The 22,574-nt window shown below is 52.0% G+C and overlaps 10 protein-coding genes across 10 annotated transcripts; 3 read left to right on the top strand and 7 right to left on the bottom strand.

Moving 5' to 3' along the window:
* Positions 1-1,453: 1,453 nt before the first annotated feature.
* CLUP02_16868 (uncharacterized protein) lies at positions 1,454-2,152 on the bottom strand (the record flags this gene model as incomplete). The annotated part of the gene is made up of 2 exons (XM_049295786.1): positions 1,454-1,686; positions 1,759-2,152. 2 exons carry the CDS (start codon positions 2,150-2,152, stop codon positions 1,454-1,456), a joined length of 627 nt encoding a protein of 208 aa, XP_049152933.1.
* A 200-nt stretch (positions 2,153-2,352) lies between these two features.
* On the top strand, positions 2,353-4,047 carry CLUP02_16867 (uncharacterized protein; the record flags this gene model as incomplete). The annotated part of the gene is made up of 2 exons (XM_049295785.1): positions 2,353-3,308; positions 3,369-4,047. The coding sequence occupies 2 exons, from the start codon at positions 2,353-2,355 to the stop codon at positions 4,045-4,047; spliced, it is 1,635 nt and encodes a 544-aa protein (XP_049152932.1).
* A 353-nt stretch (positions 4,048-4,400) lies between these two features.
* On the bottom strand, positions 4,401-5,549 carry CLUP02_16866 (aryl-alcohol dehydrogenase AAD14; the record flags this gene model as incomplete). Its single annotated transcript, XM_049295784.1, has 1 exon — positions 4,401-5,549. The coding sequence occupies one exon, from the start codon at positions 5,547-5,549 to the stop codon at positions 4,401-4,403; it is 1,149 nt and encodes a 382-aa protein (XP_049152931.1).
* A 707-nt stretch (positions 5,550-6,256) lies between these two features.
* CLUP02_16865 (dimethylaniline monooxygenase 2) lies at positions 6,257-8,093 on the bottom strand (the record flags this gene model as incomplete). Its single annotated transcript, XM_049295783.1, has 5 exons — positions 6,257-7,331; positions 7,387-7,675; positions 7,737-7,796; positions 7,855-7,986; positions 8,051-8,093. 5 exons carry the CDS (start codon positions 8,091-8,093, stop codon positions 6,257-6,259), a joined length of 1,599 nt encoding a protein of 532 aa, XP_049152930.1.
* Positions 8,094-8,927: 834 nt separating this feature from the next.
* CLUP02_16864 (cellulose-binding protein) lies at positions 8,928-10,506 on the bottom strand (the record flags this gene model as incomplete). The annotated part of the gene is made up of 2 exons (XM_049295782.1): positions 8,928-10,133; positions 10,198-10,506. The coding sequence occupies 2 exons, from the start codon at positions 10,504-10,506 to the stop codon at positions 8,928-8,930; spliced, it is 1,515 nt and encodes a 504-aa protein (XP_049152929.1).
* A 1,537-nt stretch (positions 10,507-12,043) lies between these two features.
* On the top strand, positions 12,044-14,336 carry CLUP02_16863 (MFS hexose transporter; the record flags this gene model as incomplete). Its single annotated transcript, XM_049295781.1, has 5 exons — positions 12,044-12,285; positions 12,520-12,846; positions 12,923-13,127; positions 13,197-13,645; positions 13,706-14,336. The coding sequence occupies 5 exons, from the start codon at positions 12,044-12,046 to the stop codon at positions 14,334-14,336; spliced, it is 1,854 nt and encodes a 617-aa protein (XP_049152928.1).
* Positions 14,337-15,364: 1,028 nt separating this feature from the next.
* Positions 15,365-15,599, bottom strand: CLUP02_16862 (uncharacterized protein; the record flags this gene model as incomplete). Its single annotated transcript, XM_049295780.1, has 2 exons — positions 15,365-15,472; positions 15,540-15,599. 2 exons carry the CDS (start codon positions 15,597-15,599, stop codon positions 15,365-15,367), a joined length of 168 nt encoding a protein of 55 aa, XP_049152927.1.
* A 1,690-nt stretch (positions 15,600-17,289) lies between these two features.
* CLUP02_16861 (uncharacterized protein) lies at positions 17,290-18,819 on the bottom strand (the record flags this gene model as incomplete). Its single annotated transcript, XM_049295779.1, has 3 exons — positions 17,290-17,414; positions 17,474-18,536; positions 18,586-18,819. 3 exons carry the CDS (start codon positions 18,817-18,819, stop codon positions 17,290-17,292), a joined length of 1,422 nt encoding a protein of 473 aa, XP_049152926.1.
* Positions 18,820-19,269: 450 nt separating this feature from the next.
* Positions 19,270-21,384, top strand: CLUP02_16860 (uncharacterized protein; the record flags this gene model as incomplete). Its single annotated transcript, XM_049295778.1, has 2 exons — positions 19,270-19,806; positions 19,858-21,384. 2 exons carry the CDS (start codon positions 19,270-19,272, stop codon positions 21,382-21,384), a joined length of 2,064 nt encoding a protein of 687 aa, XP_049152925.1.
* A 76-nt stretch (positions 21,385-21,460) lies between these two features.
* Positions 21,461-22,040, bottom strand: CLUP02_16859 (uncharacterized protein; the record flags this gene model as incomplete). Its single annotated transcript, XM_049295777.1, has 3 exons — positions 21,461-21,471; positions 21,565-21,777; positions 22,019-22,040. The coding sequence occupies 3 exons, from the start codon at positions 22,038-22,040 to the stop codon at positions 21,461-21,463; spliced, it is 246 nt and encodes an 81-aa protein (XP_049152924.1).
* Positions 22,041-22,574: the final 534 nt, after the last annotated feature.

Below are 22,574 nucleotides of genomic sequence, written 5' to 3'. Positions count from 1 at the left end.
AAGTCTGCAGTTAACAATTGGTGCGAGGGTAATCCTTCTTGTGGCTCAGTCAGCGTTGTGTCTATATGCCAAGCCATAAGCATTTGTGGTCATGTTGATCCGCTGGAAGAATGGTATTGTGAACCCATGGCCCGCTGAGCGAACAAGCACACTTAAGCACCTAAACAAGGCAGAATATGATTCAAGATTGACCATCAAGTAGGTACTGATGCAAGGTAACTACGAACATCACTGTAAGCTTCGTTACACTTATGCAACGAAGCCTCCGGGGCCCGTGGCAGATGCGTTGTTGAACGACGTAAACACTTGCGAAATTTTGTGGGACTGGGTCTCTGACTGTTACGATTAATAATTCTGTGTAACTGCATTACTCAACCCTCGAGCAAGCGTCGTCGGAGGCGTGTTGAGATCATTGGTGATGGTATTAGTAGGTACCCCAAATTATTTGCCGCTCCTCTTTGTTTTGGACTTGTCTCTCTCCTTAGGAGGAGAGTAAGGCAGACAGAGACAAAACGTTGCCTATTGCCCTGAGTCGCCTGCGATTCAAGAAAGGCGATAAACTTGTGCGATTACGCCGTCTTGGAATAGGGACCGAGAACCGCAGAGCGAGGTTGCTTGAAGTTGTGCGCTTCGCCAAGGCAGCTGAGCTGACACTACGCGGTATCATTTACTTCACGTAGGTGAGTGTCTTAGACAATCACTCGAAGAAACCAATTGAGGTGGTACCCTTGTACTAGCCCAGACTCGCTGTGGAACTTTCTTTAGTAGGCTATTAGAGTGACCGCGTATTTCAGTGCTTCCACTGCAACACGATGCCAACCGTAGTACTACACATCTCTCTGATCTGACCGACTGGCAACGAAAAACATCATTAGCTACTTTTACCAAAGGGAGCAACATGGCATGGTTGCAAGACGGCCATGTTGCAAGCGGGTGAGCCTATTGGTGTTTCGTTAGCAGGCATGTGGTCGCCGATCAACGTGGGCGATCAAATATCTAACAAAAAGAAGCCTCTGAGAAGACATCAGTCGATATGATGCATCGTAAAGTAAGTTGTGAACAAATCTGCTGATTTGCTAATAGTAGTCTGCCTCTTAATCGGAGACTTTGCTGCATGGGACGAAATGCGGAGGCTACACATGGGTCAGCCAACCATGATAGTTGGACTGTCAGCTTGAAAACATTTGTTGGCCAGATTCTGCCAGCATGGACGCGTATGGCCTATTACGGCAATGAACTACGGGTATATGCACCGAGATTCGTTGGAGCTCTACTGCGCCAGGCAAACACCACTGCATGCTGACTGTGCACTCAGTGTCTTGGCGTAGGGTGACAAGAGAACCAGTAATGGCTTGCCTGTATGCTTCAATAAATCTGCTATTCACTCCTGAATTCTCGAAGTCAGTTTCGCAGTGAACCGTCTCCATCAACGTATTGCTAGTTGTGGCTTGTGCTAAACTTGAAGGCGGTCCTGCTGCACACAGCCCGGAGCGACCTCGCTTTCAAATGAGGCGAAACCCACCTTAAAGAGAAGGCCATCAGTGACGTAGTATGATTCGTCTCTTTGAAAAAGCTTTCGCTTGATGTCGCTAGCTTGCACCGCACCCTCCCGTGTCTCGGCATCTCGGCGTAAGACGCCCGTCGAACACGCCGTTACCCGGGGTATGGGGATATCGGGGGATGGGTCTCCCGAGGTTCAGTCAAGCACCGCCGGCTCTTATTCCCCGAAGCTGGGCAATGAACGACCGGGGGGCCGACTCCTGGATGAGGAGCCGAAGGCGTCGCGTGAGGAGAAAGACACACCCCGGAGCTCGAAGGAACAGAGACTCGTGAGGAGAAAGAGGAGGAACCTGGGGTAGATCTGGGGTAAAACCTCTTGACTCCACGTGATGCTGCATCGGGCATCGGGGTAAAGGCCTCCCCGGCGCGGTTTGGATGCGCACCAACAAGCGTCGCCAGCCACCACCATTCGAACAAGGCCAACTTGTGACAGTCTACGGATACCGGCGCAGTGGTCTGATTCAACCTTAGCTTCCTCCGCGTTTGTCTGGTAGCCGGGGTAGGTCGCTGCTTGCCCATGGGGAAAACTTGAAAGGGGGCATCGGTCAATATACTGGATGGTAGGCAAGCCGGCGCTATCCCGCATTCGCATCGCGACTCCAATTCGTTCCTAAGTTCCAATCTGCCAGTTCGTCTCGAGATATAAGAGGACCGTTGCGCCGGATTCACTACTACCCTGCAGGCCCGCAAACCAGCAGCCGTCAGTTCGAGCCGGTTCCTCCAAGAGACAACGACGACAAAAGTTGACAAAGGCAACCCACTCTCCTCGACGAGACGACGACAACCATCACAATGGCAAAGCCAGTCACCGAAGAGGTCCACTCGCCCGGTGCCGACACCGACGACTTCCAGGGCCTCGTCCTCAGCGATGTCATCCCTCGCGATCGTAAGCCGTGGCACAGCGACTGGACCCTGTGGAAGCTCAACCTCTTGCTTCTCAGCGGTCTCCTGACCCAGACGGCAACGGGCTTCGACGCCAGCATGCTCAATGGCATGCAGTCACTCCCGCAGTGGCAAGAGTTCTTTGGCGAGCCGAAGGGAACGCGCCTCGGCGCCATGACGTTCGGCCCCAACGGTGGCGTCCTCATCTCCATCCTCGTCTCCTCTCAGCTCTGCGACTGGCTCGGCCGCCGGAAGCCCATCTTTGGCGGCTCGATTCTCATCATTGTCGGTTCCATCATCCAAACCTGGTCCCTCAACTACGGCATGTTCGTCGCCTCCCGCTTCATCATCGGCTTTGGACTCGGCATCATCTCGACCGCCGCCCCGCCCCTGCTGTCCGAGGTCACGTACCCTACCCACCGCGGACAGGTCGTCTCCTTCATGATGGTTTCCTGGCCGCTCGGTGCCCTCATCGCCGCCTGGGTCACGTTTGGCACCTTCAAGATGACCAACTCGTGGGCGTGGCGTCTTCCCAGCTTGCTGCAGTGCGTCTGCTCCGTCATCCAGGCGTCTCTCGTCTTCTTCTGCCCCGAATCGCCCAGATGGCTGATTTACAAGGGCCGCTACAAGGAGGCCAGGGACATCCTGGTCAAGTGGCACGGATACGGGGACCCCAACTCCCGGCTTGCTCGCTTCGAGATGGCTGAGATCACGGCCACGCTCGAGGTGGAAAAGGTGCAGAAGAGGTCGCGCTGGGCGGAATGGATCTCGACCCGCGGCAACTGGCATCGCTTGTTTTTGGCTCTGTACATCCCTGCCATGCTGCAGTGGTCTGGCAATGCCTTGACATCGTACTTCCTCTCAAAGTCAGTTCAGACTCGAATACCCTTCGTGCTTCGTCTCAATTGCTAACAAACTTCGTCTAGGGTCCTCAACTCGATCAATGTCACGGATCACAAGACTCAGCTCCTCATCAACGCCGGACTACAAATTTGGGGTTTCCTCTCGGCCTGCGTCTTCGCCACCATGGTGGACAAGTTTGGTCGACGCAGACTCTTCCTCGTCGGCATGTCAGGCATGGGCGTCTCGTACATCATCTGGACAATCTGCTCCGCGCTGAACCAGGAGACCGGCTTCAAGCACATGGGCTACGCGGGCGCCGTCTTGGCCATGATCTTTGTCTTCTCCTTCTGGTATCACGCCTGCTCGCCCATCGGCGCGACCTACATCATGGAAGTCACACCTTACTCGCTGCGCGCCAAGGCCTCTATGCTCTACCAGCTCACCGGTAACTTGGCGGGTGTCTACAACTCGTTCGCGAACCCCGTTGCCATGGAGGCGATTGCGTGGAAGTACTACATTGTATGGTGCGTGGCGATCGCCATCCACCTTACTCTCATCTACTTCTTCTTCCCCGAGACCAAGGGACGGTCTCTCGAGGAGGTGGCGGAGATCTTTGACGGACCGGACGCGGCGGTGGGAACGAATGCTATGAAGCAGATGGGACTTGATACGCATGCTGATGCTGCGGTTGACTTTGATAAGGATACCCACAAGGGCCTGGATTCATCCAAGGCTACGGTTACCCAGATTGATCGGACGTAGGTGGTTTGAGGAGGCCTCCCCTTTATATATACCTCGTTTGAGGCAGCTCTCAGCGGTAGTCACCAATTGAAGCATAATTTTGAGCAAAAATAGCCTGTGCATGTGAATCTTTGGCGACTAGAGATGAGCAATGCTAGACAAGATGAACTTCTGTGAAACGATCATTTCAAGTATGATGTCGAAGCTGCCGAGTTCCGTCCGACGTTCGGCGGACACATTCCTAAGGCCCCAGCCAGGAGGAGAGCTATTGGGTTACCGTATTGGTGCACTCATATGACTTAATGATTCTCGTCATCTGGTTTGATGAGACAAGGCCTCCAGTATACTTTTGATCTAGCTTCTAGCTATCTAGCTTAGATACTCGTCTGCCTGCCTGCATTGGGGAACGACATTTGTGATGCGCGCGCCAGCCTGAAGGACTTTCCAGTAATGTTAGGATCTGGGCCCAAGAAGTTACCAGGGAAGCCGACATCGAAAGGCTTGACGCTTTCCAAGAACGCAATCTGCTCATCTGTGAGCTTGATCTTGAGAGCATCAATATTGGCCTTCAAGTGCTCGACCTTGCGCCCGCCCACGATGGGAATCACATTCGGCGCCTTGCTGCGGACGTAGGCAAGGGCAATAGCCGTCACGCTCTCCGTGCCGTGCTCGCCCGCCACCTTTTCCAAAGCCTCGCTCATCTTGACCTCCATCTCCGTCTGCTCGCCGGTGCTGACAAAGGACCGCAGACCCTCGCCGGCCTTCTTGCGCTCCTCCAGCGCCTTCTTCGATTGGAACTTACCGGAACCCAACACGTCCCACGGGCACAGGGCCATGCCGAAGGTGTGGGCCATGGGGAGGATGTCGCGCTCAAAATCGCGGTGCATCACGCTCCACCGGCCCTGGTACACGCTAAAGGGCGTCTTGCCGTGGTCGACTGCGTACGTGTTGGCGGCGCTGACGACCCAGGCGGGCGTGTCTGAGATGCCGAGGTAGAGGACCTTGCCCTGCTCTACTAGGATGTGAAGCGAGTCCATGATCTCCTTGATGGACGTCGTGTAGTCCCACCAGTGCAGGTACAGGATATCGATGTAATCCGTGCCCAACTTCTTGAGCGAGTCCCGGATGCTGACGTGGAGACTGCGGCGGTGGTTGCCCGTGAAGTTGGCCGTGTGACCCTTACCCAGGGCGTGGCTCTGGTAATCCGAGGTGTACTTTGTGGCCAGCACAATCTGCTCTCTGTTGCCCCTCTCCTTCATCCAGTCGCCAATCCACTTTTCTGACTGCTCGTCCTGGTAGCCGTTTGCCGTGTCGATGAAGTTGCCACCGGACTCGACGAAGGCGTCGAGGAGCTTGTAGGACTGCTCCTTGTTCATGGCGCCCATTGCCTCTGCCCAGGCTTCACCGATGGACATGGCGCCGAGAGCCAAGGGAGACACCCGAATACCTGCATTGGGCGAGAGGACACGGAGCCTGCCCAGCTCGGTGGGAGGCTCGGGCGCTTCTGCCATGAAGTTAGACATTGTGGTTGTGTTTGGGCAGGATTTAAGCGGTGTTATTTAGGTGTAACAATGAGCTGCCGACAAGTCCTTGTGAGAGGCTGGTGATATTGATTAAAAGTCCTGCAACTAAAAGACCAACACAACAGACGCCGTGTAAGTCGTAGCTTTATACTTTGCCATATGAGGGGCATCGGCAGTCGAGGACGGCTGACATATCAGGCCGGAAATATGACCGGAATTTAGCAGAGCTCATACCGATGGCTCCATGCCGGTAACAGACGACTTCTCGATCCGACATTTTGATGCGGGGATCTGTTGCGTCTGTGACGTATTGGATGGTCGTGCGGCGCGTTCCCTGCGTCAATAAATGCACACCAAACCCGCCTGTAACCAATCTTTGCCGGTCATAACGACAGGTTACACCGGTGATACAGCATCTGGCTCAAGCCCGTGGTCATCTTGGCTAAAGCATCCGGTCGGCTTTGAGGAGGGACCGGCACGATCGGCATGGCCCGCGTTGGGGTTTACGGAGGGGCAGGCCGGAGTTTGCGGGGCTAACTCCGGACCGGGTGTCACCACTCGGCCGTGGATACATAAGTGAAGACACAGTCAATAGGTACACAACAATGGAGAGACTCGTACGTGGCTACCTTATGACAAATGTAAGTAAGAAGAGAAGAAAACAAACTCAATGGCCGCATAGATTCCCCTGCTCACGATCTGCAGCTTCACCTCTTAGCAGACTTGAGCTGCTTCACCAGCTTGTTCATGTGGATGATCGCCTCCCTGGCCCCGTCCCAAGTCTTCCTCTTCCCCGTCTCAAAGTACCTAAACGCATGCGCCGTCTCGACGCCATGGTTGATAAGGTACACCATATAAGGGTCCTTGAACCACGTCACCCAACCGCGCCATCCCCAGCCCAGGTTCTCCATGCCAGTGCCAGCAGCTTGATGTAAGAACCCCTGAAACTCCCACTGTTTAACAGCACCAGGCTCAGATCTATTCTCCTGGTGCCAACGACCGGCAACCCACTCTTGATGGCGATCAATGGCGCGCTCCATCTTCGGTCTGGAGGGGATCATGTCTGCGCTGACGCCGCGCCAGATGTTGCTGATGGCCATGGAGGTAACGTCTGAAAACGAGAAACCGTTATTCTTGCCATACGTCGAGTACGCCAGGATCGCTATGCTATCTGCATGCGCCGGCGGGAAGAGGTTCATATAGAGCCTGGCGATGGACTCGCCTCCGTACGGATGGCCGGCCGCGTCCGCCTTGGGCTTGCTCGTCTCCACGAAGGGAACGAGACTGAAATCTGCAGTGTAGCCGGTACAGCAAACAACAGAGTCGACGTCGTCTAGAACGGTCCCATCCGTGAACTCAATCTTCCTGCCGCCGAGGAACCTCTTGATGCCGTATAGGGACGACACCTTTCCCTCGCGCAGAAGCTCCAAGGTCGTGTCCATGCATCCGGCGAGATGCAGGCTTAGCGGGGCGACGTTTTCGAGGAGCCGCCATGCGGGGTCGATCTTGCCGTGCTGTCGCATCAAGAGACCCGTGGCGAGCTTGACGAGCTTGTTGACCTGGTTGGGGAAGTTTCTCTGCAGAAAGTAGGACATCTGTCGTCGAGCGCGGTTGATGAGAAGGTCGGTGGGGAGGCCGTTGCGCCAGCGACCTATGATCATTGCGCCGTTCCGGTGCGACACGAAGGTCTCTCTGGCTTGGTCGACCAAGATGGTGAGAAGGTCGCTCATCGTGGCGCTGAGACCGACGAGGACAACCTTTTGGCCCTTGTAGTTTTCCGGGCTGGTGTTGCATTGGTGAGCAGTGAGCGAACAGGAGACGGAATGCTGATACATACTTTCGAAACTGTTGTGAATGAATGAGTTGACCTTGGTACAGCTCTTGACCTTCAAAGATTGGCATCCTGGGTTGCGTCTGATAGCCATGGCAGAGGACGACCTTGTCAAACTCTTTCACCTCCTGGCTGCCTGATCTGACCATCTCGACTTTCCATTTGGTGCCATCGCCATTTCGAACGACCTGCTTCACAGTGCTGTTGAAAACAATGTGTTTGTACAGGCCAAAGTTCTCGGCATAAGATTCCATGTACTCTTCGAAATCGCCTTGGCTCAAGAATGGCCCATACTCTTTTAGGATGTCAGCCACCGGAAGTATGACATGTCTCGAAAAAGACACTCATGCACTTACTATCTGGCATCGGGAAATCCGTGAACCCGCAGGTGTATTTGCTGATGATGGCATTTGTAGCTAGAACGATTAGGATATCCAGCAACGGAAACGTTGAGGATCGTTTGAGAGATCTCACAGGGTAGCGCAGTGGTCATGCTCTTGTCGTCGGTATAGGACCAAAGACCGCCAACTCGACTTCGCCTTTCAAACAACGTAGCATCGAATCCGTCTTCCCGGAGAGTCTTGAGCATCGACAGGCCGGTGGACCCTTGATTATCGCATCAGTAAGATAGATAAGCAGGCTCATGTCCCATTGTCTACACGCCACGTACCTGCCCCGATCACAGCTACAGTTGTTGCATTGTCTTTATCCATTTTGTTCGTGGAGCCGATGCAGCCGACCAGACGATGACCCTCAAGACTGTTTAGATGGGATGAACGCCCGTGAGAGCGCGATATACTTCAATACTTTCGACGGTGAGAGAAGGAGATGGGGTCTTTGTGAAGCAGGTCGCTGATGATAAGATTTGAGACGGATGAGATGACGGCGCGTCGAATTTTCCGTCAGCACTAGCCAAGCCACCACCTCCAAAGACATGGACAGGATCTCTGATCACCACCCTACTCTGCAATCCTGCTACTCTAGAGTTCCGCTAACCAGAAAACTTCCCCAAGAACTCGAAGACACCAATCAGGTTCCGACATGCGTCCCATGTAAGAAGGCTTCCTTCGCCTCAATCCTTCAGCAAGCTGCCAATGAGACGGGAAAACCAATGATCATCCACTCTCCTTCTAGAACTTTTGTCGATTGTCACCTGGACTCGATAATGAATGAAAGTAGTCTACCTTTCCGACTCTTGAGACGTAAGTCCGGCGTGAATTGAATGAGATCAGATACCCTCATCCTGGTCTACCTATTCTTCAGTTTCAGGCGACATGCTGTCACGCTTCAATATCCAGAATCGACAAGCTCAACGCCGCATCGAATCATGATGTTGATGACAAGTTCTACGCGCCATGAACAGCCGTGGGGTTGCCGTGCCGTCTGAGTGACCAACAAAAACCACTACAAGCGCGGTATTACCTGATCTGTCAAGAACTTGAGCAGCAGCGTAATCTCATTGAAGGCTCGCGTGGTTTCTCTCACCGGCCCGGTATCTGAGGGTTAATTGAGACTGACTTTCATTGAAGGACTAGCGTTATGCATTCTCATCCAGTATAATCCTTCATGGCATCACCGATAGCCAACAGCTCTTCCCCTTCCTTCAAAGGCTTGCCTCCTCTCAAATCTTTATTCGTCGCCTGAATCAAAACGCGACGGTAGCTCGTCAGCGCGGGCGTTCCGCTATCCGTAACCTCCAAGATGAGATGCAGCACCTGGCCCTTGGCCACCGGCTGCCGACTGATGAGCTCCATGCAAGACTTCTCGGGCTCCGGCACCGTGACCCTAATCTTCTTGCCCTCCGAATCCAGCTTCTCGATACCAAGTTCCGAGACTTCAAAGTGGACCAGCCATTGTGAAGCGCTCGGCTCGCGGTACTGCCACCACTTGAACGTCAACGCATCTCCATCGGGATCGTACGTCCCTGAGGCGTCCAGCTCGATTGTTGAACCGGCTTCAGCCTCGAAGTACAGCGGCTCGAGGCTCTGGGAACCGTTGACTACGACGATGGGGTGGTGGTTTGTTGAAGCGACGTCGGGGTTTAGCGACCACTGCATGCGCGCTGCGAAATCGTTTTGGAACGTGTCGCGCCATCTCCAGATGGTGGCTTGGTTGGAGCGGTATGACTTGCCGTCGACGCCGACGACCGTGTCGGACATGTCGCTGTAATGCTTGCCCTGCTGTCCGGCGTCGCTGGCGTCAGTGAGCGCGTAACGACCTCCCCATGAGCCGTAGTCTGGATGCTCTCGATCGCCAAGGCCATTTTGGATAAGGTAGAGGAAAGTCGGGGTATCGCCCTCCGGGATGAAGAGGAAGTCGGGGTACGCGGAGCCTAGCGGGCCGATCTGAATGTTCTCCTTGATCCATTGCTTTGAGACCTTGGAAAAGTCTGGGCCGCCCTGGTCGAAACCGTAGTATTTGTCTCCAGAGATACCCGTCCACGCTGCAAGTCCGTATTGGTTCCAACCGTGGATGGAGGAGATGTAGAAAATGTCGGGGAACTGGGTGCGGATCCAGGCTGAGGTGTCGTCTTGGTCGGAAATTGTGTAGACTCTCAGCTTCGATCGCAACTTGGCTGCGTCTTCGGGGGAGTATTTGTCGCGAATGGTGAGGAGGACTTGGGCCAGGACATTGGTGCCGCCCCAGACGAGGACCCAAAGGGGATCTTGTGAGGGGGCTTCAATTCTCTCGAGGAGAAGCTGGGCGCCGTCGGTCAATGGCTTGTCTGCACCTACACCGGCGAATCCATACACCTGTAGGATTGAATGTTAGAATATTTGATCTTTAAGCGACAACCGTCATCCTTCAATTACGTACCGGTGGTCCGGATTTGACCAACGCCCGTAGGCTGTCGGCTGAGGGATAAGGGGAGTCTGGATGCGTATGTTTGTTGAGGTTATCCACGGCGCCGGCGTAGGCGTCGAGGATCTTGTGAATGTCTTGCGGGCAGACTTTGTTCTTCATCCATGTTGATGAGACGGCGACGAGGCCCTCGGTCTGGAATTGGTTGGAGTAGAGGAGGTAACGAACGAGCGACTCGGCGTCGTCGGGCTCGTTTGAGATGTCTGTGAGGACAAACACTCTCGGCTTGTTTGGGAATGTCTGCAGTCTGTTGAGTTGCGCCATGGCGGTGATATCGCAGGTTACTGGTTTGTGGTCGTGACGTGATGAGTGCAAGGGAACAAGAATGAGACGCAAGCTCGCAATGCAAGGGTTTCGGGTCCAGGGGTTTGAAGTTGAATTTGGCACGATCACTTTGAAAGAAAGCTGCCCACTCCCTTATGACGAGCTGTTCAGCGCGATGCTCTCACGATGGCCTCGGTGCTTAAGATTTCCTTATTGGGAATGTCGACAGAATCACCTTTCTCTCACTCACTCTCTCTCTCTCTCTCTCTCTCTCTCTCTCTCTCTCTCTCTCTCTCTCTCTCTCTCTCTCACACACAAACACAGACACACACACACACACACTTGCACTTCGCTGAAAACCTGACCCGAACATCGCGTGGTACTCCATACAGCTGAATACCGTCTCGGCCTCTTTCCGGCTCTCCTCATTATTCAACAGGGTGGTAACCCCGCAATCCGACCAGCTTCTGGGGCTTGAGCTTGGCCGGTTTGGGGGCTGTCAAGCGCCCACACGAGTCGAGTGGGGACGGCATCTCCATTCTCCAAGGTAATTTACCAAGTCCGCGGTCTGGGGTTGCGTCATTGCCAGATGTTTGGAGACCAGAACGTGAAAGTCTTGGAAATGGTATCATGGCGAGAGCTGTAAAGGCGCATTGAGTGTTAATCATGAAAGCCTTGACCGAAGGTCGGCGGAGAGAGAAAAAGTTGCGTTGCCGCGCTCGAAGAGAATGAAATAAAATCAACCATTGGCTTCGGGAAGGATTCCGAGCCATGCTTGATCAACTTTTGATCACCTCCCAGCATCATTTTGATTCGATCAATGCTTAACTTAGAAACAAGTCCATATAGAAACAAGGCAACCACCGAGATATCAAATTAGGAAGTGTCAAGCACCGTCTGCCTCTCCTCTAGAGATTCCAGACCGCGTCATGTCAACGCGGACCAACATCGGACAATGTCGGACAGCAACCCCCGTACGTTCTAAGAGCGTTCTAAGTGTCGGGGTCACGAACAGTAGCGGCTCGCCGGCGTGCCAAACTTCTTTGGTAAAATCGGGCGACCACCAGCGACGCGCCTCCACCGTTCGACACACCAAAACACCGCTAAATGGTGCCGCGTGCCGGGAATAGCCGGGGTTCTGTCTCGGGAGAAAGGCACGGGACAAGAGAATTTTCCTCAGGCGGAGAATTTCACTGTTGAGACTGCTGCGATGCCATCACCCTTCTACGAAGACATGTGTTGATACGATACAGATAATTCAGTTTTCATTTTCAATCTAGTAACAATAGCGTTTACGGCCGGCTTCAGTACTGCTGTGTCTTTCCACATACAGTCATCGAGCCTCCCGAGATTGGGCCGCTTCGGATTAGTTCACCATAGGCATACAAGACTACGTATAACAAATGAGTCTATTCGCACTTCAAGACAACGACTGATGCCGCCTCCTGGATAAGAGTATCTCCGCTTCTTCCCCTGATTTTCAGAAACCATGAAGACTATTCCTCCCGTGGGGTTCGTCGCCGGCAAGCACTCCTAGATGGGGAAACCCCAGGCACTACACCGGACAAACGGTGGTATTGGCGTGACGGCGTCTTGGTCTCCTGACTCGCCTCGGCCAGTCTCCAACCAGTCTCCATCTTCCCACATAGAGTCGGGGCCCCGCAGGTATCCCCAGACGATGCTGGCAACACCCCGGATCCACCGTCGTGTCATTCCCCCGAAGTTCCAGATTTCTGGTGTGGTCGTTTCCATGATGTCGGCGTGGGACCATTCGGGTTCGTGCGCCCATTCGTACTTACAAGTCTAGTCTCAACCCATTGTGTCTGTTGCGGCTTTGCCTTATAAAGACTCGCTAGAGCCCGTGATGGTTGCAATTTCTAGCCTTGTCCTGCATCTTGGCGTTACCTTAGACTTCAGCCTCTTTTAGCCTGAATCCGAATCGATCCTTAGTCGTTTGACTTTTCTCCTTTTGGGGTTATTTCGTTTTAGGTCCGTCTTTTAACCGCACGTAAGAAAGCCAGTCACGATGGTCGACGCTGAGAAGAAGGACAATGCCGACCACCTCGAGCACCCCGGCGAAGGTCAGGCCCAACTTGCCAACCTTGGGAACCAAGAGGAGCACGAGCTCGGGAAGTTTGAGTCTTTGAAGAAGTACCCGAAAGCGTCCTTCTGGTGCATCTACGCCGTATGGTGCGTCCTGGTTCTGGCGTTTGAGAATCAGGCAGGCGGCAGCATCTTAAGTATTCCAGAATTCCGAAAGGACTTTGGTCACGAGTTTGAAGGTTCCTATGTCTTGGATACGAAATGGCAGTCCGCTTTCAATGGCGCACCAATCGCTTCGTAAGTAATGCCGGCGCCGTGTTCTCTACCATACTACACGATCTAGACATGTGCTAACCATGTTTACTTCATACAGAGCCGTTGTGGGTGCGTTAGGTAGCGGTCCTCTAGCAGACATCTTTGGACGAAAGAAGGTCATTGGCCTCGCGTTGGCATTCTCCATTACCGGTATCACTCTCGAATTCGTCGCAACCACAAATGAACTCTTCTTCGGCGGCAAGTTCATCAATGGTTTTGCTATCGGTGCTCTATCAACCGTGGCTGTCACATATATCGGAGAGGTAAGACTCCAAAGCCAAGATTCCGGCGCGTAACATGACCAGATTGGGTACTAATTTGAGCCTCATCAGATCACTCCCCTCGCCCTCCGCGGTCTCTTCACCTGCCTCTCAGCCCTATCATACACACTCGGACCCCTGGTCGTTGCAGTCATCGTCAACGAGACCGGTACTATGAACAGCCGTTGGGCGTACCGTGCTGTCTTCTGTGCCCAGTATGGCTTTGCTGCCATCGCCGCCATCTTTTTGCCCTTCATGCCCGAGAGTCCTTGGTACCTGGCTATGAAGGAGAAGGATGAACAGGCACTCAAGAGTCTGAGCAAGCTAGGACATTCTGGGGATGAAGGCCGTGTCAGGCTGGCTGTCATTCACCAGACACTGGAACAGGTTAGCAAGGAAACCGCAGGCGCCAGCTACCTTGAGTGTTTCCGCAAGTCGAACTTGAGACGTACCATTATCAGCATCTCGCCTCTTTGCATCCAGTCCCTGTCGGGAATCACCTTTGCTGCCTCTTACTTCACGTTAGTCTACCATCACTACCCCCAGCCTCCAACCTTTGTACTTTGACTGACAGTTTCCAGGTATTACATGCAGCTGGCTGGTTATAGCACCGCCGACAGCTTCAAGCTCCAAATCGTCCAGCAAATCTGCTCTCTCATTGGAAACGTCATGTCATGGTACTTGGTTGACAAGGTTGGACGCCGCCCTTTGACCGTGTACGGGCTCGCATTCTTGACTGTGATCCTCCTCATCACCGGTGGTCTAGCCCTTCCCGGAACACTCTCCTTCAACAGGGGCACTGTCGCACTTTTGATGATGTACTGCTGGTGGTACAACGTCACGATCGGCGCGACCGCGTACACGATCCTCGCCGAGGTCTCAACTTCGAGACTTCGCATCAAGACCATCGCCCTCGGTCTTGCTTTGCAGAACGCGCTCACGACCATGTGGAACTTTGTCCTGCCGTACCTGTTCAACCCTGACCAGCTGAACCTTGGCGCCAAGTTGGCGTTCATCTTTGGCGGCTTGGCTGTCATTTCGTTGGTGCACTTATGGTATAACTTGCCCGAGACAGCGGGAAGAACGTACGAGGAGTTGGATGAGATGTTTATGAAGAAGATCCCGGCTCGCAAGTTTAAGGACTACACTACCGAGGTTACTGTACGAGGAGAGGCTGTCAAGACGGCTATGGAGAAGGAGAATAACTTCTAAAAGGTATGGGGGGATAGGAGTCGGCCATTGGCCACAAGATACCCTTGATTTAGCGTTAGATCATATCGATACAACTGCCATATTGTGTCAAGCACTTCGGTCAGACATCTGTGAGCAGGAGATTCCTAAAAGATTGAGGATGTGTGCGACTATTGTGAATGACTATCTAAGCCTACTTACCCACAGTTCCATTACTAATAGTACTTGCTCATTACTTATCACTTGGTTGAGTTTTTGGAGAGTGCGTGCAGGACTGATAAGTTATAACGATACGGGGTCTTGCTGAGCGAAGCCCTGAAGATATCTGTGAGAATCTAGAGCCTGGCTTTACCTTTTGAACGAAGAAGATATCCGAAGGCGACAGGAATCTTCGGAAAATGGCCATCCTCTGCCGCTATCTTAGTCTCGCAAAAGTTACAGAAACTAATATCTATTGCACTACGAAACATAATACAAACCGCGGATACGTGTTTTGCATGAACGAAAAGGAAGCGCAAGAACAGCTGCTTGTCTCTCTGTTCGTAGACAACTGTCTATAGAAGCCCAGCGGCGTATAGAACGTTTTCCTTCATTCAGCATAGAAAGCGAAAACTTTAAGTAGATTGAGATATTATTTCCGGGCTTGATTCCTGGCCGGCCCCCGCCAATAGGGATGTTGCTGAATTGACCCTTCAGTGGAGATCAGAAAACCCACGCTGTGCGAGATAGCAGCGGCTAGACCGTCAACATCTCAAACCATATGATTAGAAATCAGCCTAGGCAATATGACTAAACCTTGCCGAAAATAACGATTTGCGCTAGATAAGTAAGTAACTACAGACACGGCGCCGTTTGTGTGCATATCGAATAAGGTACGACTAGACATTGAGGTACAGCCAAGCAAGCATACACTTCACTGCGTGACTTGAAGCAGAACATATAGATATTTGTAATTTCATGATGGGTGTAAAAGTGACTTTTCCTCGCCGAGGATATTTTACAAGCTCTGAATATTTTGGAATGCTGCCTTTCCACGATTGACCCATTCCTTAGAAGCAAGCGACGTTGAGCGCGCAGGTGCCGTCCTTGGGGCACTGCTTGGGGCACTCGAAGTTCTGAATGCTGTCAATGCAGGTAGTGCCTTGGCAGTAGCCAGCCTGAAGTAAAGCATTAGTAAATGAAATAGGGCATGGGTTGGATTTGAGCACAGAGAAATCGACTTACGCTAACAGCGGCCGGAAGGACCAGAGCGACAGCGGCGACGAAAAGGCTGGAGAACTGCATCTTGAGAGTTGCGTAGGTTGGACTAAGTTAAGTCTTGGAGAGAGGTTTTGGCTTTGCAATTGAGTTGAAAGAGGTAATGTTCGTTGTGATTGATCCAAAAGAGATAGGCTTCGTCACGGGTAGTATTCAGTCTTTTATGTACAGGCTTAGATGATGGCTTGTACGCCGGGTTTGGAAGTCTATGTTCGGCTTTCTTAGAAATCTTCTGCGAGTTGCGGAGAACACATGAAAGTCCGATCGTATCATTTCTACAATGAAGCCCGAGTCAGGCGGGAACCCAAAATACATTAAATCCTTTGGAATGCAACCCCTACACCGTATTCAAAAGCCCGCGATAGGGTCCCACAAGATAACTCTAATATACGAAGAGTTCTTGGCCAAGGTTGCGCCGGGCTGCTCCGTAATGACGGATATGCTCTATGGTGCCGCTTGACCAACACCAGGACTGAGGAAATGTAGCGTTGGCCGATTCTGGGCTAATCCAGATCGTGGAAACCCCCGTGAGTTCTCATGGTTTATATACTGGCTCTCAGATTGCAACTTGGCTTGAAATGATTGCGTGCTTAACGCCTATACTCATAACCCTTACTGTGTAATCGACGAAGACTGGTTGCTATGGTGTCGTTGTCAATGCTATGATTAACGTTTATGGGAAGTGGGCCTGAAGCCCCACGGATTCCACGCTTCGCGTCCTCTTATCCGAGACCGAAGAATACACCGGGTCCGCCGCTGGATTCAATCCTTGTTCTATCGGACTCGGTCTCAAAGGTGCCTGCGAGACTGTGAATGACCGCAATGAGGAAGAAAATCCGCAAGTCTTGCTACCGGAGATGTGGTCTAAGCGGTCTATGTATCTGTAATTTGCGAATACTCGCACTTTTGTTGTGTGCCCGAGTCTCATATCTCACCGCAATCCCTCCTCTAGGAACTGTCAGCATGAGCATGGAAATTTACTCGATACGTAGCATTAATTATGTGAAAAGCTGTCAATCTCAGAATGTCAAATATACCCGACTTGATCTTCCGATTGTGTGTGGCATTACTCAAGACAAGGGCCAAGCAAGGGGTCACCAGACACTGATCAGCACAATGTAGCAATTTCATCTGTGACTCTGTAGTTCAAGCAATTGACATAGATCTGAATAGCTGAAAGGATATCAATTCTGTGTCTAAGTGAGTGCATATGGTCAAAGTTCTGTACATGTAGACATCTTCTTCGTGAGGTAGTTTCACGCAACGTAAATGAATCACCAAGTGGCATGGAGGGAGCCGTCTACTTATGGTAGGAAGTGTCATCCGACTAGACAGAATTAAAGAGCATCATGTATTTAAATCGGTTGACTCAAGGGTCTAGGCGTGTTTAAGATTAAGCGCAATGGTCGTATTACGTGCTGCTGACAACTTACCGAGTAAGGAACCCCGCCGCAGAGCCCCTCCGCGCAGGAACGAAAAGAACTTTAAGTCAAGAACCTACGTTCACCTCTTAAGTAGTCATGAGTCGGCCTATGAGCTCACCCTCTATAAGCCTTTTTGAATCTACCGGTATGTTTATATACAGGGCTTCGACTGAATCCGGGGGCACTTAACTCCGCAGGACACGGCACTGTTCGCACAGAGCTTCATCACTTGTATGTGTTGATAGATTTCCTTTATCTCAACCTCATTGTTCTAACAGTGGCTTACGAATGCTTTAGTCTGTAAACGGAGCATACCGACTTCTCTTCCTGATGACTTTACCATACTTGAGAAACAAAACTGGGACTGGTATCAAAGAAACGCAGATGAAACCAAGTAGCGATGATGCCCACGCAACGCCTACCACTTCAGTGAGCAAATGGCACAGCTTTTTCAAGTAGAAAGATGATCAAGCTTACCCAATTTGCTGTACATGCTGGTCGCGAACATAGTAAAACCAGCACCAACCCAGCTTCTCAGAAATACGTTGGCCGCAATGGCGCTGTTAGAGAGTTGAGCATATGTGTCGATTATGTACACCAACCCTTGTATGAAGATGGTCATGATCCCTATCCCAGTGGGAACGCCTGCAAGGACTTGGGGGGCCCAATGAATGTCTGGATCGCTTGTCCAGGCGAACCACAACATGCCTATTGGTAGTGAAACAGCACCGAAGACCATTGGAATGAGGCGTTCTTCTGGCGGCACCTTCCCATCCGCTTTGTATATCTTTGCGTACCGGAGTTTGAGGTGTAGTAACACGACCGCTCCTCCAAGAACAATACCGAACCCAAGGCTTAGGAACGGAAGGGTTCCTACGCCTAGACTCCAACCGCGTTTGGCGGAAAAAGAGAACGGGTAAGCCTCGAAGAAGAGGTATAAAATACCGTAAATGAGCGACATATAGACTGTCACGAGGGCCAAGATGGGCTCGCGGCAGAGCATGGCGATAGGTCTGACGAGATACTTCTGTGCGATGTCGCTCAATTCCAACCGATGCTCCTCGACGGCAGCATGGAGTGCCCAATTGCCAGTTGCGAAACGGAGCTCCCGAGCTCTTCTTTTGAGTATGACTGGGCCGTATGTCTCCGGGATGAACAGCAAGAGAATCGCCCACAGCACAGCACCGGGAATGAATGTTAACCAAGCCGTCCATCGCCATCCCAAATAGGATTCGGTGACAAAGCCACCGACTATTGGCCCGAAAATGGAGCCCATGAACGTTGCGCCAGCAAAAATGCAGACCGCGATGCCTCTTTCAATGGGAAGGAAGAGGTCAACGAGTGCGCCGCCAACGATGGCTAAAGGAGCCGCGCCTCCGAAACCGATAACGAACCTGCATACCAATATCGTCTCGACGTTTGTTGCGACGGCAACTGGTATGTTGAAAACGCAGAAGACGAGGAGTCCCAGTAGCAGGGGAGTCTTGCGACCGTACAACTCGGAGAGCGGTCCAAAAACCAGGGGTCCGAATGCAAACCCCTATCCACGGTCAGTCGTATTGAATCTGCCATAGCATAGCTCTACTTACCAAAACATTGAGTGCTGTTGCTAAATGCATGACATCTTTTGACACCCCGAATGACTGGCTCGTCACTTCAGTTGCAGTACTGAAAATTGAACTGGCAAAAGTGACAATGAAGGTAACAAGACCGTAGTGAACTGTTGTTCCCCACTTCTTACCTGGGGAGAAGTTCCGAGGATTGCCAAAATCGTATTCATCTGTCCAGTCGACGACGTTGGGGAGGTCATCCTGTACCCCCATAGTGTAATAGAGATGTCAGTCAATGGGCTCAAGAACGCGAACAGCCGGGCTACAACCTCCGCTACCATTCTGAAGACTTTATAAGAATTCAGAACAGACCTAGTATCTCTCTTTTCAGTCGATTCGTATCTAAAAGTACTGGGGGTATATCTGCAGAGTTCGATGATAGCTGCGTGTAACACACGCTTTGTCGACCTTCCCCACCTTTAAGTCCGGTTAGTAAGGCAAACCAAAGTCGAGTGCTCGGCTTTACGGGTGGGGATCAGTTCAAATACCGTCGGTGATCGAAGAGAGAGACTGAACTCAGTCAACCTCAAATCTCCGGCGATCCCAAACAACAAACAATCTTGCTCTTCACTGCCAAACGTTCATATTCCCATCTGCAGCCATCTGCCGACTGTGAATGCTAGTTATTGTACCCACTTCACCCGGGGCAAACACTCGACTACTATGTCCGACGCCCAACAAATGGAAGATACGCCGGTGCTCACGCGCCGGCGCCGAAGGGAGCGGCCGATGCTCGTCTGTCTCGAATGTCATCGCCGAAAACTGAAATGCAATAAGCAGCGGCCCTGCGACCGGTGCTCAAAGAACAATCCCCCGCTGAAATGCACGTACGTGAGACCGGTCCACGGCAGCGTACCGAAGCGATCGCCCCGTGAGCAGCAGCAAACATCCACGGGTAGGGAACGAGGTCCCGACGTCAGGCATACACCGGGCCACTCCGACGATCAGGTAGATGCAAGACCCGAAAGCATATTGCCTGCTGTGAATCGCAGCGCTTCAGCTTCCGAGTCTCGAGACAGAAGCGTAAGAGACGATGACGCGGATTCACCGACTCCTGGGGCCCAAGAGGGCTTGCTTGATGGGAACGCAGACGCGCTGGGTATGTCCGAGAACGCCGGGGCCCCGACCGTAAAGCCCAGCAAACTCAATTCGAGAAGAACGTGGTACGGGCGTAGTAGCAACCACTGGCTTTTCCCAAAGGTATGACAAAACTCAACGGCATCGCTTTTTCTCCATTAACAATTGTTATAGTTCCAGCATATCATGGCTCTCATGGGCCGAGCCGGGTTCTCTTTACCTGGCGGCCAGTTCACAACTTTCAATGAGCTCAAGACTTCGTTGTACCAGCGCCGAACCCTCTTTCTCGGAGAGACCCAGGGGCCCCAACTATCCATGTTTGAAGAGTTTCCACCAAGGAGCACAACGGAGTTTCTAGTCCAGCGATATTTCGAAACTTTTGGCTCCGTCTTTGCGCTCTTACAAAAGCCAATTTTCCAAGACCAGGTCTTGAGATTTTGGGAAAAGCCTGAGAGCGTACCCATTTCCGACTGCATACAAATCTTGCTGGTTATAGCCATTGGAAATGGTACTCTAGACATCAACAGCGGCCGATTGCCGGACACCAAGATTGAGGGGTGGTGGCATCTCATCCTAGCGTGGCAGGGCGTCGCCCTTCGTTCGAACCCTTGCGATGTCAGCACTCTCCAAGCATGCTGCTTGATTGACATCATGAGGCAGGTCTACAGCCTGGATTCTACCGCTACTTGGTCCTCATCGGGTATGCTGGCGCGGAACGCCATGGTGGCAGGCCTGCATCGCGATCCCTCAGTCACAGGAGACCGCCTTACAAAGGACGAGCTAGAGACTCAACAAAATCTCTGGTACACGATCCTGGAGCTAGATCTACAAAGCTCAATGAATGAGGGAGTTTTGACAACGATAGGGCCTGACGACTGGGATATGTCGCTACCAACACCTCCAAGATCAGGTGGCAGTGTCGCTGGAGCTCACCAGGGTGACTCGTCACCTGTGGGCTACTTGATTTTGACTCTGAGAACGCGTATGCGTATCGCCAACTTCCTCAATGACATCAGATGCTCCACGAAATACGACGAGGCTTCAAAGTTGCAGGAGACATTTGAAGCTGCAGCACATCCGCTGCTAGCAGACAGCTCTCCTGACCGGGGAAATTTTGCTCTATGTTTCTCAGCCATTCTCTGTCAGAGGTCATTACTTGCTCTTCACTTACCATTTGGCATTCAACGAAGCTCCACATTGGCGTTCTCGCACACCTTGTGCGTCAGCACCGCCATCTCCATCCTCGAGACCATTGACCCTCCCAACAAACTGGCCAAAGCATTTGACGTGGGTGGACTGGTGAACATGATGAGGACCTCCGGGTCTCTGTTTCGTACAGTGGCCCTACAAGCCGTGTTGTTCCTCTGTTTTCAGCTAGAAGTGTCCATCACTGACAACAAGCCCTGGACGTTAATCGCCGAGCTTCGAGACCGGATCATAGATATTATCGACCGCTACGCCCTCATTGCCGAAAGGAGGCTCGCGACGCAAGACTTTGTAGGGAAGGCTTTCATCATCGCCAACATGGTATCGGCGAAAGCCAAGCTTGTGAGGATGGGACACAGCGGAGCGGAGATCGATGCGGCTAGTCCGGCTATGGCCAAGGACATCGCCGAGGTGTGCTTCGCCATCTTCCGCAATCGGCCGGATATCCCTGGCCCTGTTCCCGAAGACATGACACCAATGTCGATAATGGAATGAAGATGGGATTCGAGGGTCCGCGTAACTGCACATATGCAAGGTGCTGTACTCAATTAGTCTGTAGATATCCAGGCGACTAGATACTCGCTGTGGCATTGAGTTTTCAGATTATTTACCAAGTCTAGCTCAAACCAATGTTCCCGCCAGAAAGTCCTATCCTAGGGATGTTCCCATTGATACTTGGATCGAGATAAGAATGCTTCCGCGGGTCTATATGCCCTGTGCAGCTGTCATTTTCCATGGTATAGCCAGCATCAATGTCATTATCATGATTCTGAGCCGTGATTGCGACCACTGGACGAGCTTGCTGAGTCTCTAGAATGCATGCATGCCATCCTCTGTCTGCCTTGCGAGCCTGATGCCTATGAAGTCCAAATCCAACGGCATCATTGACTGAGATTCTCAGAGAGCAGCAAGCCTTCTCGGTGAGGTAGTCGATTGGTCTCAACGGGATGCCAAAGATCACCCTGCTTCAATACGACTACCTTGGCAGATTAAACTCGCCACACAACATAGATCTGTGCTTTATTGAGCGGTAATACTAGCCGATTCAGGAAGTGGATTCCGCCGTGATAGTAAAATCCAGGAGGCCTTTTTAGATATATAAACTTCGCGAGTCATAGCTTTGCATCACTACAGCCCGTCATTCTCCTCATGCTTCGAAGGCTTGATGGATTCCGAAATTTGAGCTCAATAAGCCGGGGATTCTAGATAGATACAGCCTAAAGGCGTGTCAATCTTCGTATCTAGGAAGAGTTCGGCTATCTACTGATTAGGTAGAGAACACCTGGTACCTTTATTTCACCACCTCCATGCCTCAGCCAGTAGCACAGTGCTTTGTGCTTGAACCTCACGCCCAGCTTCCCTTCCAGGTATGCTTGGCATCGATGAGCAGATACCCATACGTTACCGATATTGTCAGTTGGGGCCTACCCGAAGCGACGGACTTGGCGGAATTCTTTGATGCTAAATCCTCACCCTATACGTCCTCAGTAGAGGCCAGAATGCACCAAAAATGCTACACTCGCAACCTATAATCCGCCAAGCCATGACCGTCTTTGCAATGCGGAGTTCTCGGTGGCTCGTAAAGCTTCTTAAAACGAAATAATGGGGCTCATGGCATCAGGAACTGATTCCAAATCTTTCTAACAATGGCTGGTGCCAAACAACATCACCAGAATCCTGACCAA

The sequence above is a fragment of the Colletotrichum lupini genome, chromosome 9 (assembly GCF_023278565.1).
Source record: "Colletotrichum lupini chromosome 9, complete sequence".
In the NCBI taxonomy this organism is placed as follows: Eukaryota; Fungi; Ascomycota; class Sordariomycetes; order Glomerellales; family Glomerellaceae; genus Colletotrichum; species Colletotrichum lupini.
Note: the sequence above shows the minus strand (reverse complement) of the source record. Positions and strands in the feature narration are given on the sequence as shown.